At 41.6% G+C, this 23,213-nt stretch overlaps 1 protein-coding gene across 1 annotated transcript in view; it reads right to left on the reverse strand.

The window, feature by feature from the left end:
• The window catches only part of SYNE2 (spectrin repeat containing nuclear envelope protein 2), a 168,602-nt gene that overhangs the window by 30,624 nt on the left and 114,765 nt on the right, over positions 1-23,213 (reverse strand). The window contains exons 88-101 of the mRNA XM_059475436.1: positions 20,843-21,019; positions 19,570-19,703; positions 18,253-18,457; positions 16,135-16,314; positions 14,584-14,709; positions 13,929-14,083; positions 13,260-13,407; positions 12,436-12,530; positions 10,958-11,192; positions 9,403-9,597; positions 8,559-8,684; positions 6,484-6,639; positions 2,586-2,744; positions 1,473-1,639 (exon numbers count right to left, since the gene is read on the reverse strand). Of these exons, the coding sequence (XP_059331419.1) occupies positions 1,473-1,639; positions 2,586-2,744; positions 6,484-6,639; positions 8,559-8,684; positions 9,403-9,597; positions 10,958-11,192; positions 12,436-12,530; positions 13,260-13,407; positions 13,929-14,083; positions 14,584-14,709; positions 16,135-16,314; positions 18,253-18,457; positions 19,570-19,703; positions 20,843-21,019 (2,258 nt within the window). The remainder of the gene's footprint in view (positions 1-1,472; positions 1,640-2,585; positions 2,745-6,483; positions 6,640-8,558; positions 8,685-9,402; positions 9,598-10,957; positions 11,193-12,435; positions 12,531-13,259; positions 13,408-13,928; positions 14,084-14,583; positions 14,710-16,134; positions 16,315-18,252; positions 18,458-19,569; positions 19,704-20,842; positions 21,020-23,213) is intronic.

Here is a 23,213-nt window from a genome sequence, read left to right on the forward strand (position 1 = left end):
GTTGATGCTCTAGACAAATCCACAATAATGTACCTCAAAGCACCACTGCACACTTGCCTGAAGGTAAATATTTAAGACACATCAGGCAGACAAGACCTAGTTACAGAGTACTGGAATACAGTTGCCAGATATCTCTCTAAAGACCCCCTCAGTTCTTTAGCATGTTTTCCTAAAGATCACCAGAAATGTGCCATGCTTACCTCACTTTTAAAACAGTGCATTTAAAAATTGCTACAATTCAAAACCAACATACAGCAGCACAAAAAATGATCACAAAAAAGCTTTAAATGTGACACATTACTATCAGATGAGAACAGAAAAAGTGCTGTTACTGAAGTAAAGCTTGCCTTCCTACACCAGATCAAAACCAGACACCTTGAGACAACCATTGCAAGTCTATCTGCAGTGTCAGATCTTGAGAAGGCAGCCTCTGCTTAACCATTCACAGCTCCTGTGTCACCATTAATTCAGATCTCATTCCTGATTGAGGCCCAGCACACTTAGCACTACATTGTCACAGCAGAACCACCTTATCTGTCCCAAATTTAACTGAGCAACAGAGCTGCTGAGAGCCCAGAGTGGGGATCACAGGCAGAACAAAACCTTGGGAGAGAAGTTGAGACCAATGCCAATTTGGTGTTGGCCTTATTATTTCTGGATTATCAACAAACTCAGCAGGAGGCAAGACCAGCCCAGCATCCTCATCCCAAGCTGTGGCAGAAACTCAGAGATAATAATGAAATGGGATAGTCTCAGTAAGGCTAATACTGAAATGATCATGATGTTCTTAACTCTGCCAACTATAATAAAGATGCTTAATCCATTAAGAGGAGGTTGTTGCCTAGACTGGGCAGGTTTTGGTTTTCATTTCAACTGACAGTATTTTTCACTTCACCATCATACAGAAAATCCTGAATTTAAAAGGAACTCATATAGTCTTTCAGTTGTTTTTAAGAGGGAGACTGAGTAAAGAAATAGCACTGGTATTAAATGAAATTTCAAACACTTGTGAATGTAAAAAAGGAACATTATCATATAAATCTGTCTGCAGAGACAGAATAGAATCTACTCCTAAATTCTGTGCATTCAGACACAGACTGAAAGAGAGGCTTGTGTTAAAATAGGAGGCTCTCCTAAAAAGCCCAAATGAACTACCACGCTGCCTTAAAATTAGGTTGCAATTCAACACATGGAATGGAGAGATCACTTTGACTCTTCCTTTTACAAAGCTCCCATCATTAAAATTTTATTTCATATGAATTCTTACATCCTGCCCTCTACCATTGGATAAATTAAGACATTTGGTGTCATAATACAGCAATAAGTTCTAAAAGAAAAAAAATTCCTTTCAGCTGTATTCCCAGTAATAAATTCCAACTTAACTGGAAAGTCATGTCACTCTGTTTCTGATGGTCAAGGACACAAACCTCTGACTTTTATCTCACATAAAACATTGAAAATAATTTTCTTACCGTGCTCCAATGACATCAAAGAGGTGCTGCCAGCGATCATTGATTTTGTTCAGTTTATCATCTATTTCTGCAACTCTGCTCTTGTTGCTAGCCTTGATTAGCTGATCACCCATTTGTTTCAAGTGAAGCTTATTTTCACTGAACAGGTTTATTTCTTCCATGCAGTCCTGATAAACATACACAAACATTGCTTTAATTACAGGGCAAAATAAAACAATGATACCAAAAGAAAAATATGTGTTTCTTTTCCCACGTGTGTGATGTGAAGTCAGGTTTTGCTGAGGTTTTACATTAGCACGTAGAGCTCTCACTAAAAACAAAAAGAAAACCTCAGTGAAGAAGCTCTCTCACAATCTATGAAAAAATAAGCAGCTTAAAGACTTGCAAGTGCCAGGAGTAAGTATTCCTAAAAATAGCAATCAAATGTTCTAATTTTATCTGTTGTTTTCCTGATTTAACATCATTTTTCAATGAAGCTACCTCAAAAGAACCTAAATTTGAGTTTAGGGTGGCTTTATTTTGCTGGCATTCTTACCCAGAGGAGATGTGGGATTAGATACTGAGACATTTTAGCCATGGGGAAGAACAGCAGAACAATAATGGTTGATTTTCTTTAAAATCAAGCTAATACAAAAGTATTAGAATGCACCAACTACAATGAGGGAAGGGGCAGAATTAGATTTTGTTTTTTGGTTGTTGTAATTTCTTGTTTGCCTGGCATAAGAACTACCCCATCCTTCAACCTTTTCCTTGCCCTCTGCTCACCAGTTGTGTGGATGATGGAGGTGCTGAGAGCAGTGAGCTGCTCCCAGGACACCATTTGAGCAGTGCTGGGTGTGCATGTGTGCCCCAAAACCCCAACAGCCCAGACCCACCAACACAGCTCACACTGAATAAATGCAACAAATGCAGTCCAGTGGCATTTCTGCTCTGCTTTAAGCTCCAAATCTGAGCATCAAGAAGAGCTAATGATAGAAAAGCTCATCTCACAAAAGCCTCTGTGTGTTGGTTTTACATCATGTATCACTTCCAAGAGCAATGAATGCATGAGGAATGGTGCCTCTGTAATGAGTTATCTGGCTGCAATTGAAGAAGAGTGGCATTACTGCTTACCTTCTGCAGTTTGTCTATCATGTCTTCAATGCTAACATCTGCAGTCTGCAACACTTTGCTTTCCATCTGGACCAGCCAGGAGCACAGCTCCTTATTCTTCTCATTGAACACGATCCAGGCGTTGAGCCTGTCCTCGATCTCCTGCTTCCTCAGGGACACCTGTGGAAAAGCACACACCAGAAATTCAAGCAACAGCTTTTTCTGGAAGGAAACCAGCAATTATGAGCATTCTAATTTCTAGTCTGCATTTGATCTTATTCCATTTTGCAGGAGCAGTTATCAAGTATCCTACTTTCCTTTCCAAAGCCATCAAGCAGATTGTTATTACATCTTATTTTGGATTGCAGGGCAAAAAGTTGACTTGCAAATACCAGATTCTCTCCCTCAGAAGAAAGAAACTGAGTGACAGCTTTATAAATAATGTGCTTATATAATAATTTAAATGTTACTCAGTGAAAACCTGAAAATGTCAAACACAGAAGGAATATAAAACACATAATTACTACATACTGTTTAGTATGGCCCCGTATATAACACAAGAGAAATAACACCTGGGTAAGTTCTTATTTTTCTGCCACTCTAAGAGAAACTTTGCAACTACTGACTGCAATTATTTTATCTCTATAAAAGCCTCCCTGTTTTGTTTCCATTTGCCCAGCAGTAATTGGAGAACTTCCAAAAAATGAGCATCAAGAATCTATCATTTTCATTGAAAACTATGGATTTTTTTTCCCCCATCAAAAATACATTTTCCAGAATGGATAAACAAATTGTCTAGATAGAGCAATTAAGGTCTGAGACTGCCTGAAAAAGCTGAGTTATTATCATTGCTCCAATATCTCAGAAATAAGCAGGGTCACACTTCTAACTAGCTAATAGCACCTGTCTCTAGCCTAAGGCTCTTAAATATGTATTTATTTATTAACCTTGATGGATTCCTGTACCAGGATATATGGGACAAAGGAAGTGAGAAATGGTTCAAGCTCTACTGAAGCAAGAGAAACAAGTAACTCCTCATTCTCACCAATAAATTCTGTCTATAAAGATTGTGCATAATATTTTGCTAGTCTTGGCTGTAAATGGCCACACTAAATGTCTCCCCATGGCAGGAAACACTCCCTTCTTCACATCCCACATGCACTTTATACAGCATATGACTCCTCAAAATTCCATTATTGATTCTTCTAGACTAATATCTAACACTCTTTTGTACCCCAGCGTGAAGTTTAAATGTGTAGTGTGGAAGCAAGGCCAGCTCCATGTAACACCAGGACCAAAACAGAAGGCACCAAGCCATCTCCTACCACATTGCTTTTGTCCCCTAAATTCTGACTTGTTTTCCAGGAGGGGATGGAGAGCTGAAAGGGATTTCTGAATCCTTCATGACAATCTGAGCAAAAACATGAGGATGAAAGGACTGTCTTGGGACACAGGGAAACAATCTCCCAAGTTCTCCATAGGAAAAAGTCTGGAGGTGCAGGGACCTCAAAAACTTTCTAAGAGTGTCTCTGCTCTGGGATGCTCCCGTGTACCCTCAACCTCAGAGGTTTGGAGGGTGAGCCCTTCATCCTTCCTTACCACTTGCAGCATCTCCCATGTATGGAGATGAGTTTACTTGGTCAGTGGAAGAACAGACTCTGCTTGTCAGTGAAACAAGCTCTAAATGCTCGTGTGATTCTGACTCCATGTTTGCCTGCTCAGAATGGGACAAGGCAGGATTTCAACAGCAAGAAGCAGATTTAGCTGGCCAAGCAATACAGGCTGAGAGTAAAAAACAGGAACAACCCAAAAAATCCCAGACAAGCTTCTAGGAACATGAACCCTTCAAGCCATTGCTTTGAGCCCTTTCTCCTCTGCCCAGCTGCCCTGGTACCACCCCCATTTTGCACTCACTGTGTGAGCATCCTGTGCATTCCAAAGGGAAGCTAAAACAACATCCCCAGAGATGCTGGCTGGGATGAATGGTTAAATCTCTGACCTACATGCACCTTGCAAGGGCAGCTCTGTAAATGCTAATCCCTTGAGTGCATCTGCTCCCTCTGCCTGTCTGCCCCTGCCCAGTTGAGCACAGGCATCTGGCTGCCCCAGGGCTGTGACAGCTGCAGCTCTTTCACCTCCCTGCATTTATTCTGCACACTTTGCTCCACACAATGCATCTTGACCCTACTTTGTTAGCCAAAATGAAGCAGTCATGCCAACAGCAGAGCTGATCTAGTCTGCTCTCCAAGCCTGTGTCCAGCACTGAGCACCACTGTGGGCTCTCCTGAGGCTCATTAGGGCTGTGCAAACATTCAGAATCTCCCTCCCTACAGCACTCAAGAGATTCCTCCCACTACAGATTTTGTGTGCCTAACACAGTTACATTACTGTCACCTCTTTCCTGCCTCCAAGACAGACTGAACTCAGCGTTGCTCCCTCAGGAAATTAAAATGGAAATTTTGAATAAAATCTGATCTTAAATTACTACAGGAAATTACTACTTGGATAGACTGTAGTGGAGCACATATAAAAAATTTTAATTTTCAGGGCTATTCAACACAGTGGGGACAGCAGGCTTCAGTAGCTCACAAAAAGAATGAAAAACAACGAAGTTCTCTCATTTATAGGCTTAAGTGCAGATTTCCACTAGGAAAATGGTTCAGGCATTTTAATTTAAAAAATAATGGCTTGTATTTCTCAGAAGGGGAGAGGATGTCTCTGGAATTATTTTCAGAGTTCAGAAAAAATAACAGAGAAAACACTGGTTGTATAACAGCCATCCAGTTTAAGAAATTAAATTCTTCTTTCTCACTGCAATGCAAAAAAAAATTAATTATTCCAATCAAGCTAAATAACTATTTCATCACAACACAGTTTGTGAAATAAGCACAGCTGTTCATTACTCTGGCAACATCCCCACCGAGGTTGCTTGACCTTTGCCTGTGGAAAGGTTAGAAACAAAATACTAACTGGCTTCAGTACTTCTTCACAAACTGTAAAATAAAAGCTATTTACTCGTCAAGTAAAGGGATGCAAGAATTTGGTTTGCTGGTGTGTAGAGTACCCCAGAGTGACTTAAGACCCTGAAGTATTTTACCTCTTCCAATCCTGTTAACAGGACAAAGTAAACACACATTCAAACTGCAGAATAACCTAATGAAGCGAGTCCATGTGACCTTGCTGTAAGTGTTCTCCAGCAATTTTACGAACAACACTAAATTAAGTGCAAAACAGCAACAAGCTACAAATAATGCAAATGTTTCACAGCATTTTCCTGCTACAAAGAAGACAAGTCAGTTCTCAATGTGTTCAAGCCCTATGAGTTAGTATTTAAACACATTTAAGTTTCCTTTCTACTGGCATTTTGTTTCAACTTCCCGCTTCCTTTCCTTGCTCCGTGCCCTCAGGCAATTCCTGTGCTTATCCCTCCCTGCCTTTGGCAGCCAGGAACAAAGGCACCTATCCCAGCAAACAGCTGCATCTGGCTCTGTGCAGGCAGAGTCTTACACAGGGTTACACAGCCACTTCTTACAAAGGGTTTGCAACTAAACCCTGCGCAGGATTTTGTTGTCCAGAACACAAAGGGTGAACTCCACCCGGGCTGGCTGCGGGGGAGCAGCCCCATTCCCAGCCAGAAGTGCCAGAGGGGCCGAGCCCAGGAGAAACCTCAGTCCTGTCCCAGGAGAAACCCCAGCCTTGCCCCGGGAAAATCCCCATTCCTGCCCCAGGAGAAACCCCAGTCCTGCCCCAGGAGAAATCCCAGTCCTGCCCCGGGAGAAATCCCAGTCCTGTCCCAGGGGAAACCCCAGTCCTGCCCCAGGAGAAACCCCAGTTCTATCCCAGGAGAAACCCCAGTCCTGCCTCAGGGAAACCCCAGTCCTGCCTCAGGGAAACCAGCCCGGAGGAGGTGAACACTCACCCGCAGGCAGAGCTCTTCCCACTGCCTGTGCAAATGCTCCACTTGCTCCTTGAGCACCATCATGTCCTCGGTGAGGATGAGGTGTGCCAGCTCTGCCTTCATGGCCTGCAGCTCCTTCATGTCGTGGGCCCAGTCTGCCAGCGACTGCTCCAGCTCCTGCATGGAAATGCACCCGCACAAGCCTTGGCACTAAGCTCCTCGGCTTTCCAAACCTGCTGCCTAATCCCTGCCTGGCCTGTGGGGGAGGAGAGCAGGGAATGTGCTGCCGCCTGTGCCGGGGCTGGGCTGGCCAGGATCCCCAGGAGATCACTGGAACCCCACTGGAAGCCACTGGAAGTCACTGGAGCCCATGGCAGTGCCCCACTGACCTACCGGTACCATCCCTGCATCCCAAAGTGCTGGGACAGCCTGGCCCCAGCAGCTCCCCATGCTCCAGGGCAGCATCTGGGCTCTCACACCCAGGTCAGCACATGCCTGCTTCTTCAGGGTTTCCTTTATTCCTGTTATAATTGCTTTGGACAAGTTGCTTTCCACCTGTATTTGCTCCAATTTCAGGTTATTTTTCTAAACACACAAAAAGATTAAATCAGTTGCCTTCTCTAATGAATGATGTCATAGGCACTTCCTCAGATTTGTGAGGAATGTGGAGCTTTTAAACTGCTTGTTCACAGAAAACAGGCTCTCTTTTCTGCTTTGCTCCCCCAACTCTCCTTTCTCTTTATTGTAAGTTACATATTTTCCTTAACACTGTTAAAATTGCCACCTAAAAGGCAGAGGTACCACTGCCTGCAGCTGGGTAATATGACAGTCTACACACACAAGGTCCTAGGTCCCATTTTGCAAAAAAGCTGCTGGGAAGGGTCACTAGCTCATCCAACAACAACAAAAATAACCTCTTAGAGAGAATCCAGTTTGTCTCATTTTGAAGGGGAAAAAAACTGTGAGTGTTTGTGTCAGAAGTGTGCTGGGTCTAAACCCTGTGAGGATTTTCACAGGTCTTGGACCCAGCTTCAACACTAGAGGAAAACACCAAACAAACCTGATTCTAAAATTTACCTGAGATCACACTACTCCTATAGATGTGCACACTTGCATTTATGTCTCCTAACAAGGGGCAAATCCAGAGAAATTACAGAGCTAACTATGGAGTTTCATGGGACTTTGCTAGGCTTATAGAAGGTCCAGGGTTGAAAGAAAAATAGCTTTATTCCAGATAGAAATGCAAAGCAGGAAGAGCATGCCATGCCATTTTAGTCCTTTATTGTACTACAACACCTACTAGCAGCACTTGCACTGGCACTGCCTGACCCTGCTGCCTCTGCAGCTGAATTTTTCTTGCTGGGATAAGAGGCAGAAGCTGTGTCCTTCCATCTCACAGATAAGTCAGGGCTACAGCAAGGCTGCTGCTGTGGGAAAGACAGCCAGCACTCATAAAGAAGATTTCAGACAGCTGATAATGAGTTCAAAGCCTTGGCTTGTTAATAAGCTTATTTGTTCCCACTACATAGGTCAACAATTCACTACATAAAAGGATGATGAAAGACTGACCACTCCAGACAAATGTCTCCTATTCCTTGGAAATGTTTTTCTTGCCATTTAATTTTCATGGTGCACTATGGGCTGCAAGGAATTTTGCCACTCCCTTACTCTTAATTTTCCTTCTCTTTAATTATTCCCAGATCCTGCAGGTATGTATGGTGCTTTGCAGAATTACAAGGTCTCTTGCCTAAGGAGCTCCATGTGCAAAATGGATTGGGAAACAAAAAGGGAGGTTCAGTCATGAGACAGAAGCCAATTGAGCTGAGAGAAGGGAGCTTTTTCCCTTTTGTTTGAGAAACTACTTATTTTATAAATTCAGACTGTAAAGGGAGCAGAAGCAGGAAAAGAAATTCCAAACACTACTACTACTACTCAATCTTCTTGATCAGCTGGACTTTGGAGATGGGCAGCAATCAGGATGGTATAAAGAGAAATTCAGTGTCACTGAAGAGCAGGTAAGTAAGAAAACTGATTTTACAGGGATGAGGTGCTGTGCGAAGACTACATCAATTTAAATACAATATAGCTGTTCATACCTTAATATGTTCCTTGGCTTTGTGGAGCTCTTCATGTTCAACAGGGAGTGGATCTTTTACTTTCTCCTTTAGCTCTTGCAGCCTGCTTTCCAGTTCCTTGGTTTGCTTTTCAAAGCAGTCACAAGTCTGCCCAGGGAGAACCAAAGAAATATAAAAGGTGAGGATATTTTATCAAAACATATGAACCACATGGATATGTTACAAAATAGCATCTTCAACCCACTGCAATAATCTATCTTGTGCTCTGTTTTTTTGAATTTTCCTTTTTGATACATAGTGCCACCCACAAGATTTTGGTGCTTGCATTTACAGAACTTCAAGCCTCTCTTATTTAAGCCTTGCCTTAGAGAACATTTCTGCTCACTTTGTTTTGTTCAACCCAAGAGGCTTTAAGCATGATTTTTGGACTCTATCAGTGACAGTATTCAATTTTAAGACATACCTAATGTCCTACCTAGCCATGAAAGCAAATTCATTGCTGTAAGGAAATAAATATGACCAGCCCTTCTATTTATATGCTGAAAAACATGAGGAGGAACAAGTCATGTTGACTCTAAGCTAAATTTCAGCTTTACAGCCCAAAGCAGGAGTGAGCTCCAGGCCACGGAGAGCTTCAGAACAATCAGAGCAGAAACATCCATTGTAGCAACAAATGAAATCCAACTCAACTTCCTTTGGAGAATCAGGGGACCACAGTTTCAGCATTCCCCAAGCCCTCATGACACATGACAGCACTTCCCTCAGAGTGCCCCTGCAGCGAGCAGCAGCCCTGCCTGGAGATGGTGGGACAGGAAAGCTCCTGAGACCCAAGGCCAGAGCAGCAGGTGGGGAGGGCATCACCTACCTGTAGGGTGCCACTGAACTGCATCTTCTTCTTCTCCAGCAGGGCCTGGGTCTTCCCCCAGCGCTGCTGTAGCTGGCTGAGCTCCTCCTGGAGGGCAGCGCTGGTGTTGGGATCGGAGACAGCGCGCAGCTTCTCCCCGACGTCGATGACCAAGGTGTACATGGCTTCCCACCTCTGAAGGATCACTGCCTTACTCTTGAAAAGGAAAAAAAAGTTAACTTTCCAAGCTGTTGTTAGAAAGTTCCAGAAGTGCTTTGCTGGTATTTCACTTGGGAAGATGACTCACAAGGTACAGCTTTTTTCACAGTCGCCAAAGAGGAATCAATAGATCTTCTATGTGCTTCTTTAATTTCAGAAAAATCATGTTTTCTCTGATATTTTGATTTATAAAACTCTACAAAAGCTTTCCCCAGACCAAATCCATAGTGCCAGACTGAAAATGTTGCAGTCAAAAATACAAACTAAGTTCTGTGATCACCTCTAAGGTCAACATCTTAGGCTCATTTTTTCAGACATAACAGCCCTGTTAATCATGATGCACTCCAAGTGAAGTAAGCCATCAATAATAATTTGTCCACAACAAATTGATCCCTAACACAAGGAGGTATAATCAGAGCTTCTTTATGTAGAACAGCAGCAGGAGGAAAAGGGCAATTTGGAGTAGGAGGGGGAAGACTTTCTGGCTTTTCTCACTAAGAAAAAAGCATGAGCACTAAGTTGTAAAATCTACTGAAAATCACCTTTACACAGCAGGTAGAAATACAGATGAAATAAAAAGGGCAAGCACCAAATGGAATACTGGTAATGTGTTAATCCATCAACACTAGGTGTGTGGGGACACAATATAAATCTTGGAGTGTGCAAATAGCATTCAGTAGTAGGATTTTAAAAGGTTTTAGATTGCCTTATGCAACCATCAAGTTCACTGCTTGTTTCTACCTTCCTATAAAACAAAGAGGTCCACAGTTAAATGCAAAACTAAAACATCCAAAATTAACAAAGGAAAATATTTTTTTCCACTGCATGTAAAATGCAGAACTCACTGTTCTGAAGAACTGATCATAAGGTTTGTATATCTTTGAGTGAAGAGATTCCCTTGCTTTTTCTTAGTTTCTGGCCTCTCCTGCTCATCCCTGAACACACAGGATGTATAGAGCCTGTTTTGCCACACAAGTACCTTTCTTCAGGCAAAATAAAAGGCCTGAATTCAGCAGTCATGTCAGTAAGATGCACACAGACCTAGAGGTTACCTGCTGACTAGTGTGTCTGTTTCATCTGGCACCCTGAATTGCCATTTTCATATCCATAAGATTTTTAAAGCATGCAAGGTTGCTAAATGGCCATGGTGATCAAGAAGTTTCTGAGTACAATGAGCCTTTTGCAATGTCACTGCTTTCTTACCTGTGCTCAGCTCTAAGGAAAAAAGTATCACCAATCATTTCTCCCCCAAGAAAAGTGTCTGATTTTAAAGCTTTTTGCCTGACTGGACAGAAGCTTTTTCAGTCTGAGGGAAAAAGCCCACATATTTTAGATTTATGAGAAATAAACACAGTACCTTGAAATCATGAATTACATTTCTAAGCTGGTAAAGGCTGTAACAGTCCTGGCTCTTCACAGCTGCAAGGAAGCTGTTTGTGTCATCAAGGAATCTGCTGAGGCTCTGCAGGGAACTCCTGAAGAGCTGCCACTGGCTCACGAGTCCATCGACGTCCTTCTTCCTCTGCTGAACCATCCGGATAACATTCTGCCACTGCTCCTTCAGCAGTGTCAGCTTGGAAATAAACTCTGTCCTGAAAATTACAAGGCCCGAGTGTTAATTAATTTTGATCTCAAGGCTGCATATTACAGTAATTGTGATGGAGCTCCATTTGCAAAGTTGTTTTTCAGTTATAATACCCAGCAATCCAAGAAAGCTCTTTGCAGCCCTAAGCTCAGCCCTGCTCTCTGTATTCCATCTTTTAAGCAATCCAAACAACCTTTTACATGATACAAAAGAGGGTAAGGCAAGTCAATCTTGCAATTGTGGTGTAGCAACATACATAATACAGGAATCAGACACAATATGCACTAAACACTTCTCTGGAGAACAAAAAGGTCAGTCCAAGTGAGACAAGGTCACTGATTATGCTGCAAAATTGATCTGCACAATGGAAAATTGTGTAGTTATTGAACCCATTTAAGCAGTTATTTTGTCCTCTTCTTCAACATGGTCAGATGATCCAGCAGATCTGGCTGGTTGGTTAAGGCAACCCCATCTATCAATTCTGCTTCTCTGCAGGAGGCCATTGTCCCTGATTTACTCTCACACAAACCCCTGCCTTCGTGTGGGTAGTTCCAAACACAAAATCCAGGAGCTCAGCTTAGTGCAGCCCTACCTTCTCTGGCAGTTTTAAGCCAAGCTATGGATTCCATACTGCCATGTCTGAGGGGAACACACACACTGTCCTGCTAAGTCTCTTGGAGCAGCAAGGTCTGGCAGGGAGGGAAATGTGTTCACCCCAAACACCTGAGGCAGCTGAACCCCTGCTCACAGCCATTACCTGCTGTTTCTCATGAAAGGTCTGAGATCATACTGATAAAAAACAGGTTTAGGGTTTCATAGCCAGTGAGTCAATGCCCTGCCATGTGTGCCAGGAGCAATGTGGACAGTCCACACCTGTGCACTCTGAGAAGCAGAGAGGTCCAGGAAGAGGGAGAGCATCCTTCATATGCAGCATCCTCATTATGCTCTGTGGGCAGGCAGCTTCTCAGCCACAGGCGCAGAACAAAAGACTCCTCTTCAGGAGCAATTATTTTTGTTTTCAGCCCAGCCTGTTACTATCCCAAATGCAGTCTGGCCAGGGCATCCGAGTTTCTTTCTCACTGCACCTTCTCATACTTTTGCAAAATGTGACAGGTGATCATTCAAAGAGTAAATCCAGCTAAGAATTTGGATTTATGTCCTCATAAGAGCAAAGATTCAATAGCAATTCCAAGGAATACAGCATATTCGCTAAATAACCAAGATCTTAAGGAGAAAACCAAATAAAGTACCTTTTCTCTGCTTCTCCAGATTCCAAGGAGAGTAGAACTTTTTCTATGATAGAATTAAATGTCTGCTGATTTATGGAAATCTCAGTCTGCAGCATCTGAAAATACCAAGAGAACAAGTTTTAACTATGCTGTGAACATATGCTTTGCTATGAAAGCTGCTTCTGCTCTTCTAGACTGACAGGATTTAGTTAATTGTAAAAGCTGAAAACTATAATTTTCAATTGCTAGTGTCAAATGTGCCCTAAGACTCCACAGTTTTTGGATTCCAGGAGGAATTTACACATATGTGACAGTGGACCCCACCATGAGCTGGATGATAGAGATTTGAAACCTAAAGTTTTTTGACTGTTTCTCTGTAACAAATAGCAACTGTCTGGAAAAATGCCAGAGAAAAAAGATTTTCACTAAAATCTAACAACTGGTCAACCCACAAATATACTGTGAAAACACTATTTTAAATGCATTTCTTCCAGAAACTGTTAAGATTGCTGCTAGGTCTCCATCAAACTATCCAGTTAGCTGCCACAGGCTCCAGTGTCCTGGGACAGGCAGACAAGTGCACCTCAGTGCTGGGGAAATTTAGGACTTCCATGACACAGCACATGAAGATGCACTCCTAAAGGTCTGATACTTGCAAAAAGGGATCTGTCCCTTTGGAAAAGGACTTTCATGTTTCACAGTTTTTACCTTAATAGGCATTTCAAGAGTGAAATGCTCTGTAAAATCCTGCCCAGATCTAATTTCAAAAGGCACAGCATTTTCTAATGATTTCCCCCTGCCTTAATCATTCAAAATGATGCTTCCATTTTTAGAGTTAGCTTTACCTCATATACTCTCTGTTGCTCTTGCAGTTCTTCAAACCGTCCTGGAATATCTGTTTTTAAGGCTTCTTTCATTTTTTCTAGGAATTTCATCCACTTTTCACATTTCTGGAAGAATTTCTTCTCATCATTTTGGGTTCCCTCAAGCATACTGTAAAACAAAATGAATAGCCAGAAACTTCTGTTGGTGGATGTTTTTCTGGGTATGTTTATATATATATATTAAAAATTATATAATTATATAATATAATAATTATATTATTACATACAAACTATATATAGTTTTTATATAATAGAATAACAATATTATTATATTATATATAATAATATATTACAATTATTATATATTTATTTTGATTTTTTATTTATTTTAAGTATTTTTAATATTTATTTTAAATATTTTTTATTCATTTTAAAATTAACATATGGGGGTTTCACATGGCACTTTGCTCCCTTCTTCCCCTACAAATATCCAGGTTTTTGCTTCAAGTGACTTGGAATACAAATAGACACTGAAAAATCAAGTAAAATGCAAGGGCAGAATTCCACCTGGCAAGCCCCTGAGAAAGCTGAGAACAGATTGCAAGATGTTCTATGCTTTAACATGGTTTTCATTTCAATTACAGAAAAGGGAATTGTTACTAGTGATGTTTTTTTGTTTGCATTTCAGACCTGCAACACTCCAGAGCAGCCGCTGTTTTCTGACTCCACTGTCGAGTCAGGCTCTGCATTTTCTTCAGGGTGAAGTCACTGAGTGGCAGCTTTATGCTTGCTTCATTCAAACTCTCTATGCTTGGAGAAAGTGCAGCAAGCTCCAGTGTCTGATTCTGGAAGTAAGGAAAAAATAAATTATTGCAGACAAGTACTGCCTTTCTTTCACGTAAAAGAAGTATAGAAGCTTATTCTTCACAACTTGAAAACATCCAACATTTCCATGCTAACTTCAAAAAATACAGGGGAATAAAAAGTAATAACTTTTTTACACAGGGCTCACTTTTCCAACAGTACTGAACATATACTCAAGACCTGGAACCTCCACATTTACCTCATACCCTTCATTGAGGGAAATAGGGAAGCTCCAGGGCAAAGCTTGGGGAAAATATCTCCCATCAACCCCAAATCTGGTGATTTCCTCCCTTCCATGCAGGCATTTGGCCTGAAATGTAGACCTAGAGTTTCTAAACTTTAATAATTCCTTTTTGTGTTTTGGCTCTATTATAGTTACTCTGAGAGAAGCGCTGCAACTGTGACATTTAGGACACAAAGAGCATTTTGAAGTGGGCAAGAGCTGAGTAATATCTTTCTGTATTTGGGAATGCAAACATACCATGAGCAATTCTGAGTTGTCTCCTTCCTCTAGACAGAGGCTATCAAAGGTGTCTGTGCAATTCTTGACACGACCCTCCAGGGTTTCCAGGCAGTTGTTGAAATCCTCCAGTTGTAAAAGATTGAACTGGGGTGAATATTGAAAATTTACATTAGTTACTATTTATTACACTTATTCAAAAGGAATTACACTTATACAAAAATGGGCAATGAGCAATATTTTTAGGAAAACAGTTATTAAACCTAAATTCTAATGGATTTATAACTCTCTAATGAATTTTTTCCATTTTTCAATGGGACAAGGGGAAAATTTAACCCAAAGCAGAGAGCAAGAAACAGAATCTCCAAATTCTGAGACAGCTGTAACGATGTGAAAGGAATAGGAGTTTCTGTGATACCTTTGGTAGCTTTGTATTATTTAACTTATTGTGAAACTGGAAAGTCAAAACTCAGCCTATCAGAGGGGGAAACCTGTGAAAATGAGATTCCTTTGAAGTACACACAAATCCTGCACAACCAAAGCTGTGCAGCTCACAGGAGCTCTGTGGAGAAATCAGTAGGGCTGGATTTCAACTTTCATTTAGCAAAACAGCACTGGGAAAGCTTTTTCTTTCTTTCCAGAATTAAACTCCACATCTCTGAGAGCACTTCGACGACAACAGTTTTTTAAGGGATGAATGGCAAAAACTGGTGTATGGAGAGAGATTGCTGTGGTAATACCACAGGGTTAAACCAGAGAAAATGACTCCCCAGAAATGCTTTTTTTTCATGCAGTGAGAAGTTCACAGGGAATATGAGAAACCTGTTATCTTCACAAAGATTTCTGGCTTCCAGCCATTAACTGTGCTGGTAGATGGAGGCATAAATAGAGTTGGCTTCAAATGTCTTGATGAATTTGGGTTTACTTTAAAACAGAACAATTCATTGAAACCAGACTTTTTCCATGGATTAATTCTACATCAGTAAATGTCCAGCAGTACATTTGCTTGGAAGCTTTCTCAGGAATACTACTACTACTACTCTGAGCAGAGCTCCTGGACCCAGGTCTCTCCCCACCTGGCCTGAACAGGAATGTGAATCTGGTCCTCAGAATTACATCAAATGGTCACAGTTCTCTAGTTTTAGGTTCACTACATGAACTCTTCCCAAGGAAAACTGAAGCCCATGATTTTTTTTTTTTCAAGGCAGAGCTGAGAAAGTTCATAGCTTATTTCAATGTTCCAAAAAATAAAAATAAATTTCCTAATCTTTCATCATCTGAGGGTCCTGGGGATAGCAGGCACAGTGGCAGAGGCTGTTGCAGCAACACAAGCAGGTGAGGGTGAAATCCTTCACCTGTCCCTCTGGCTTCATGTATTATTTCTTTATATAGTTTATAATCCTGCTGAGTTTTAATGAATTGAAATTCCAATTCAAGAACTATAGTGAGTTTTAATGAATTGAAATTTCAATTCAAGAACTACAGTGCTCTAATGAGGAATGTGGCTCACACAGGACTCTAGTGAACTTGCCCCACACTAACAGCTAATTTAATATTAAAAGAAAAAAATACCTGAAGTTCATCCAACTTCTTCTGCAACATCTTTTCCAAATAGGTTGCTCTCTGGAATGGCTGCAGCTTCTCCATCAGAATGGCCTCAGCAGCTGTCCCAGCCTGCTGTTTTATCCTGTCAGCCTGCAAATAAATCTGGGCTCGGCATCCTGCGAGGTTTTGAAGGCCGTGCTGTAAATTCTGATGAGAGAAGGGGAAAGAGAAAAAAAAAAAGTCAGTAAATGAATCAGATCATCATTCATGTGCCACTTTCATTTGGTATCTTTTGTTGCTGTAACTAAACTCTTTTTGTTGAGCCCATCTGGGAGCCAAGCTCAGCTGTGGTGGAAGCTTCAGTCTTTCACTTGGAGGATAATGGGAATTGCATCCTTTGAGTGCAGTGCTGGGAAAGGCACAGTTCAGAGTTCAGTGGAACACCAGTGACTTCAGGCACTGCTGCTCCAGAGGAAATCAGGGAGGGAAATTGGGATATCCCTCTCTAGAAGGTGTGTGTACACTAGAAGATGAGGAACTGGCCCATGCTGCAGATGAGGAATGCTATTTAGTTACAGTCTTACCAGTACTTTGGATCCCTCAGTGACTGAGGACTATGGGTTTGGTTTTATTTGTTCCCGTTTGCTCAGAAAGATGCTATGAAATTATACTCTAAAGGCAGTACAAGAACAAAGGGAGTAATTTTAGACTCATTCAATTTACCTGATTTTTAAAAATTTTTTTGGACAAGTGAAATTTACTTTTAGGCATGAAACCCCCTGAAATTTGCCACTATGTATTGTCTTTTCTGAGAACAATGAGCAAAGTCTTCTGATCAAAAGCAAAGAACACACACATTTCCTTAAAAAGGAAAACAGTCCTTGCTTCCTGACCTCTATGAAAGGATCATGTTATAAAATACCACTCCAGCCATTTAATAAAGAACCCATTTTGATTTCTTCTTCTCTATATAAGAATTTTTTTTTTTTATTTTTTGTGGTGGCAAAAATCCATAAAACCATAAATTTTCCTTATATAGAGAGAGGAAAAGATTAGAGGGATTCAAATAAAATTTTGTGGTGCACATGTATATTCAAATACACATAACTCATATGCCATCTCATTGATCCTCGTTCTTTTAACTCACCACTTAAAAAAATCCACAAAAAATTCCATGTGTTCTACCTACACACACCAGGACAGGATCTACAGTGCCAATGGCATTTAGGTGGCCAGGCCTTGCTTTAGTAGGTGTAGCACTCTTCCCAAAAATTTCCAGAAAATGCAATTCCTTTTTGCTGACATATTGGTGAATTTCTGTCACAGCCATTAATATATCAGAAAAAAGTAAAAATATTTTGGTTTAGACTTTGCTGCTGTCAGTTTTTTCTGACAAAGAAAGATACATGAGTTCTTTTCCCTGTAAAGTTTCTTATTTAAGGCCACATGCAAAATGGAATATTCTTCACTTCTTCCAATTCATGGCTAGAAATTTATAAAGCACAATGAATCACTGCTCTGTCCTGACATAAGGATTATTATATTTCTTTATCACAGCCTGAAAAAACCAAAAATGCCAGAACCTAATGACAGCTTTGCTGCCTGAGAGTCCAATGTGCCATGTGGTTTCAGCATGAGATCTCATTTGCCTAAAATCAAAAGCATTTAGAGTAATCTAATGACCTCAGGAATCTGTGAACTCATCACACCAGACCAAAACACAGCACCAAATCCAATTAAAAACAATTTGAAGGCTGTGGAAGAGTTCAGGATGGTGATGTGCTCAGGAAAACTGCTCTTTTTTCTCTCTGCTATTGTTCTTGTAGATATTATTCCTCCTCCCCATAAGGTAAATAATTTTTCTTTCAGTGATTCCTTCCAACACAGGCCTGATCTTTTGTGTAGAGCAGGAAGTGGCAGAGATGGAATATGACTCCCTTCTGCTCTTTTCTCACCATACAAGGTTTGGTCTCTGGTCAAAGTGTTTAAAGGAAATACAAAAGTGCCTGTTCATGGGAGAAACCCACAGATTTTATCTTTTCCACTGACTGGATTGCTGGTAATCTTTTGCCTTGTTTCTCAAAAATAAATCTTGGTTTGTACCCAGCAGCTTAGAACTTATTAACCAGAAACTTCTTCACGTACCTTCGTCTCCTGTATCCTCTGCTCCAGGGTTTCTATGGAGTTCCCCTCAGGCACATGAGCATCCAGGAGCTGAGCACACTGCTGGCTGTACTGCTCTAACTTGGCTGCTGTCTCAGAGCACAAAGCCTCAAAGGGCTCCCAGAGCTGCAGAGCTGCCTGTGCTGCCCGCAGCTGATCTGTGATGTCTTCATTTACTGAGTTCCACCTGCCAAAATATCAAAAGTATCAAAAGATTAAGAGTGTTTTCCCAGTAGGTTCTCCTGCAGAATGTGATTTGGTATAGGATTCCTGAGGGAGTTGCTTTGCATCCACAGCCATGTTCCTGAAAGCCACAGTTTGTGCTGTGAGACCTATCACATGAAAAGCATGCAGTAAAAAGTACAAGAGGTTCCTCATCCCTGAAAGTGTTCAAGGATGGATGGCTGTCCTAGGGTGTCGTTATGATGCTTGTATCCCCATTCATGTGTTCTATTGATGCTGGATATTATGTTCTGTGCCTTCAAGACTGGCTCTGAAGAGTGAAAGTTTTGTTTGGGTTTCTTATCAGCCGCCCCCCCACGGCTGGCGGGACACACAGATGGGGCAGTACCTAGTGCTGCTTTTGCTTTTTGCTGGGCTTTTCGCTTTGCTTCTGCTTGCTCTTGCTTCTGCTCATTAGCTAGTTTAGCTAAACAGTCCAAATTTCTTCCTGGACTGTTTCTCCTTTCCCTTTTTTGGCACCACTCGAGCCTGCTCCGGGCTGGGCCCTGGCAAACCCCGAGAGTTTGCACCTTGTGGCCCAGCGGGGCCTACTCTGGGCAGCAGCTGCCCCAGCGCTGAGGGACTGAGAACAGAGCGAGCACCCCCAGAGAGACTTTCTGAATTTGTCATCTTTTTCAGAGCGGTGTCACCCAGTATTGTTCATTTTGTGTGCTGGGGGTGCTGTACCTGTTAAATAAACAGGTTCCTTCCACTTCTCTCCAAGGAATCCTTCCCGACCCGGTTGTGGGGAGGAGCTGTGTGGATTTGCTTTCTGGAGGGGCCCCCTTTGGAGGTTTTCTCCCAAATTTGCCCTAAACCAGGACAATGGGGCTTGGAGAAACCTGGTCTGGTGGAAGGTGTCCCTTTTTGTGGCAGAGGGGTGGAAATGAATGATCTTTAAGGTCCCTTCCAACCCAAACCATTCCATGATTCTGTGATTCTACTCCTCACAGAGATGCCCTTAGACAGGTGAGATGCATTAGCAGAGATTTGAAAATGCGGCAGATGTTTGAGTCCTGCCTCAAAAACTTGGGTTTTTTAAATACTAATAATTGGGGTCTGATTTTGCAGGCTTACCTAGTGTGTGCCTCCATGCACTTCTGGTCAATAATCTCTGCAAAGGAGGGGGAACAGATCTTCTTCAGGTTACTGGCAGCAGCCTGGAGCTTGGCCCAACTTTCTTCACTGCTCTCTGATTCATCTTGAAGAGCCTGCAGAAAGGATTATTGCAATTAATTGTGAGGGATAAATGACCTAAGTGTAACTTCCCCTATAGATTAGTAAGGATAAGGCAGCAATAATATCATACTTCTGCAGCACAGATTAAAATGTTTGCAGAAAATGTAACACCAATTCCTAAAAATCAGGAAGCTAAGAGAGGTGAAATAGGAAAAAAAAAAGAATTCAGGAGACCTGTTTTAAACTGAGATAATTTATTGGCTGTTAAAGAAAAAGCTCATTTAGCAAACCCACACCTCTGAACTGAATAAATTAATTTGCTAGAAACCAAAAATGCTTTTATTTTAAGCCACTGTTTCTACTGGCAGTAAAGTTGGCTTGGTATCTCCTGCCCTCAGCTGCAAGCTCCCCATAGGCCATTGCAGCATATCTGTGAACTGCTCCAGGTTAAAAGTAAACAGAATGATTGAAGGAAGAAGGTGCCCAGTTCCTTTTATTTATAACATAAGCCCAGGTGAGGGTGGGAAGAGCTTGTGCAGGGTTTACTGCCAAGAGCCCCATACCCAGCACTCACAGCCTCAGTCTGTCCTGCATCACTTCTGATACAACTCCAAAAAACCTCAAATCAGGCCTTATTTACAGGAAAAGAGGGAATGCTTGCACAGCCTTTCAACATTCAGAGCCAGGAAACGGGATTTTAGCCAGAGCTGTGAAATGCCAGACCTAACAGCCTAATCCAGATGCTCCACTTGGACTCTGTAACAGGCAAGCAGAGCAGCAGGAGGATCCAGAGCATTCATGTCTGGCATTCTGACTCATTCAGAGGCTGTGCAGGAGACTCCAGCTCTCTGGAGGGTGACAGAATAGTTGGACTGGTGCTGGAGCAAGCAGAAATGCCAGGCTCAGCAGCAATACAAGGTGCAAGGGAGCACAGGGACTTGGTGGACTTTTTCCTTGAACCTTTTACCTAAACTGCACTCAAGTTGAACTTATGCACTACATAAAATAAGAAGTCTAAGTGCCTCTGGAGATAAAAAAATAGCAATACTGCACTAACTTCAGTGTCATTATAAGAAAGAAAAAGTTGTTCAGATAATTTTTTCAGTCTTTTTTCAATGGAGTTTGTTTGCCTAAAGGGAAAGAAGAAAGTACAGAAATAAGACAACTTTACCTGGAGAGTTTTGACCTGTTTTTTCAAAGCTTCCAATGAAGCTTCTTCCTCAGAAGGTTTGCACTGGTCTATGCAGTACAAATATCTTGTTGTCATCAGGCTGACTTCTGCATAAATTTCATCATATGCTCTCCATTGCTCCAGTATTGACTCCATTGAGGCCTTTAGCTGTGCAACCTGCAGACAAACCATTTTTGTTAATATTTCTTGGGTAGTCCTGACATATAAATCACCTTTAAATTGACTTAGAAATCTAAACAAAATGCTCAATCCATGACAATCCACAAGAATTTGCCAAGTTGGATATTTTACTATACTTTTGGTAAGGAATTACGCAGGCTTCAAAAAAAGCAGTAAACCATATCTAGAGTAAAGTGTAAGAATTTGCTAGAAATCAAAATTTCACTGGAGGTCAAGGTGGCACTACTCTGCCAGAACACCCCAGGAAGTACTGAAATAATGAACAGCTTATTTCTTCCTGCCAAAATCAACCTGAAGTGGGAGGAAGTTGGAAGCCTTAATCTTCTTAGGAAGCAGATAGTTTGATCCAGAGATCAAGTTTCCTTTCAAGGACAATTTGAACAGAAATTGGTTTGCATGGAAGAAGCCACTACTGCAATACTCTGAGAGCTGTCATTCCTCTTATGCCATTGTGCTCTAATAATGCAGGCCCACCTGGACCCCAGGCTAGCAAGTTCAGGATTTTCATACAAAATTAAATGATTGATATTCCCTTTATTTTCTGTCCCTTTCATTAATGATGATATCCTGTTTATTTTCTGTCTCTTTCATTATTACAGTTTAATCTACAAGGGGCAGGCATGGTTTCCATTTGCCACAGGCTCCTGGACACTGCCAACACAAAAGCACAATCATCCTTCAATCATTTTTATCCTTCTGTTTCAGTGAAGTACCTAAGGCATGTCCTGGGATTAGATAAAACATTCACCTAGAGTTCAATACCTATTTTGAGTTATACTTGGAGAAAAGCATGAAAACCAGGCAGACAACCACATCTCCATGAGCCCTGACAAAAGCCAGATGCCAGATTTTGGTTCTGACTATGCAGGCACAAAATGGAAGATGAAAAAATGTCCACGCTGTGGTTCACCCTAAATGCACTGCATAGATAATTTTATCCTAGTACCCAAGTTTCAGGCACACACAAGCTGGTGGATTAATCATCCCTATTCTCTTTTGAATCATGGTACAGGTGGGAGGAATCTCTAATTGCTTTTTGTAGCCTGTAGCTAATTACTGCCCACACAAGGAAGGTGGAAAGGCATCGTTCCCGGGAAATGTCTCAGGGCCACAGACTCACAGGCTTGAGCTCAACCCACGGACAATTTAATCAAGGTATTCCATCTCCTTAGCCCTGTATTAGAAATCTCTGCCTGGCTCTGATGTGAGCAGTCACCCGTGGGAAGGAACCTGCACCCTCTGTTTCACTGCACACACAGACAGCTCAGCCCCAAGAACATCCTGCAGTTTGTAACTTCGGTACTTTAGTCACAAAATCCCTAAAATTAACATGATCCACAGTGACTGTAAGAAGAGAAAAAGCACCAGGCTGTCAATCCTGCCAATTTCTACCCCCAGCTATACATCAGAAGGAAAAACTTTATTCGTGTACATAAACACAAATTTTCCTGCTTTCTTGGAAAGAAACAGTCAAATCCTTTCTGCTGAAACCTAAACCAAGAAGCAGCAGATCAATACTGGATCGACATCTCCTGTGGAAGAGTTCAAGCAAAAGGGCTCAAGTTCCACAAAGTTCTGAGGGAAAAAAGGCAAAGAATCTATAATAAAAAGTGTAAAGCAATCTTAACTAGAAACACAACCACTCCATCATGTAGAATTCTCTACAGTATGGGGTTATTTATTATCACAGATTCAAATCTTTAAATGTGTTCATTATTATCTCTCCTGCACCTATGAATTACATCCACATTAAAGAAAAGATCAGCTCCAATTATAAAGATATTATGACTGTAAATACAAACTGCTGGGGAGTCAGTTTGCATGGGAAACCAATCTGCCAGACTCTCCTTGAAGCAACTGGAAACTACACAGGATTTGATGATGGCAAAAGCCACCCTGGTGTGTGGATGAAAGTAACTGGGAGGTGGAAAAGCTGCAGTGAGAACAGGGCCAGAGTAGGCAGCTTCCCAGTTGCACTACAAGAGAGAAAGAACAGGGTATGAAAGAGAAGGAGATAAAGTAAAAGAGTTTAAGGTTTCCATTTGCAGCTTGACAGAAAAATAGCAGAGCTCTTTCTTTATTTTCTTAAGCTGCAGACGGGGATCTGTTCCTCCTCCCCTTGTACCCAAACTGCTTCAAGATCAGGCTAATTTTTCTCTCTCAACTTTGG

This window comes from Ammospiza nelsoni, chromosome 6, assembly GCF_027579445.1.
Source record: "Ammospiza nelsoni isolate bAmmNel1 chromosome 6, bAmmNel1.pri, whole genome shotgun sequence".
NCBI lineage: Eukaryota > Metazoa > Chordata > Aves > Passeriformes > Passerellidae > Ammospiza > Ammospiza nelsoni.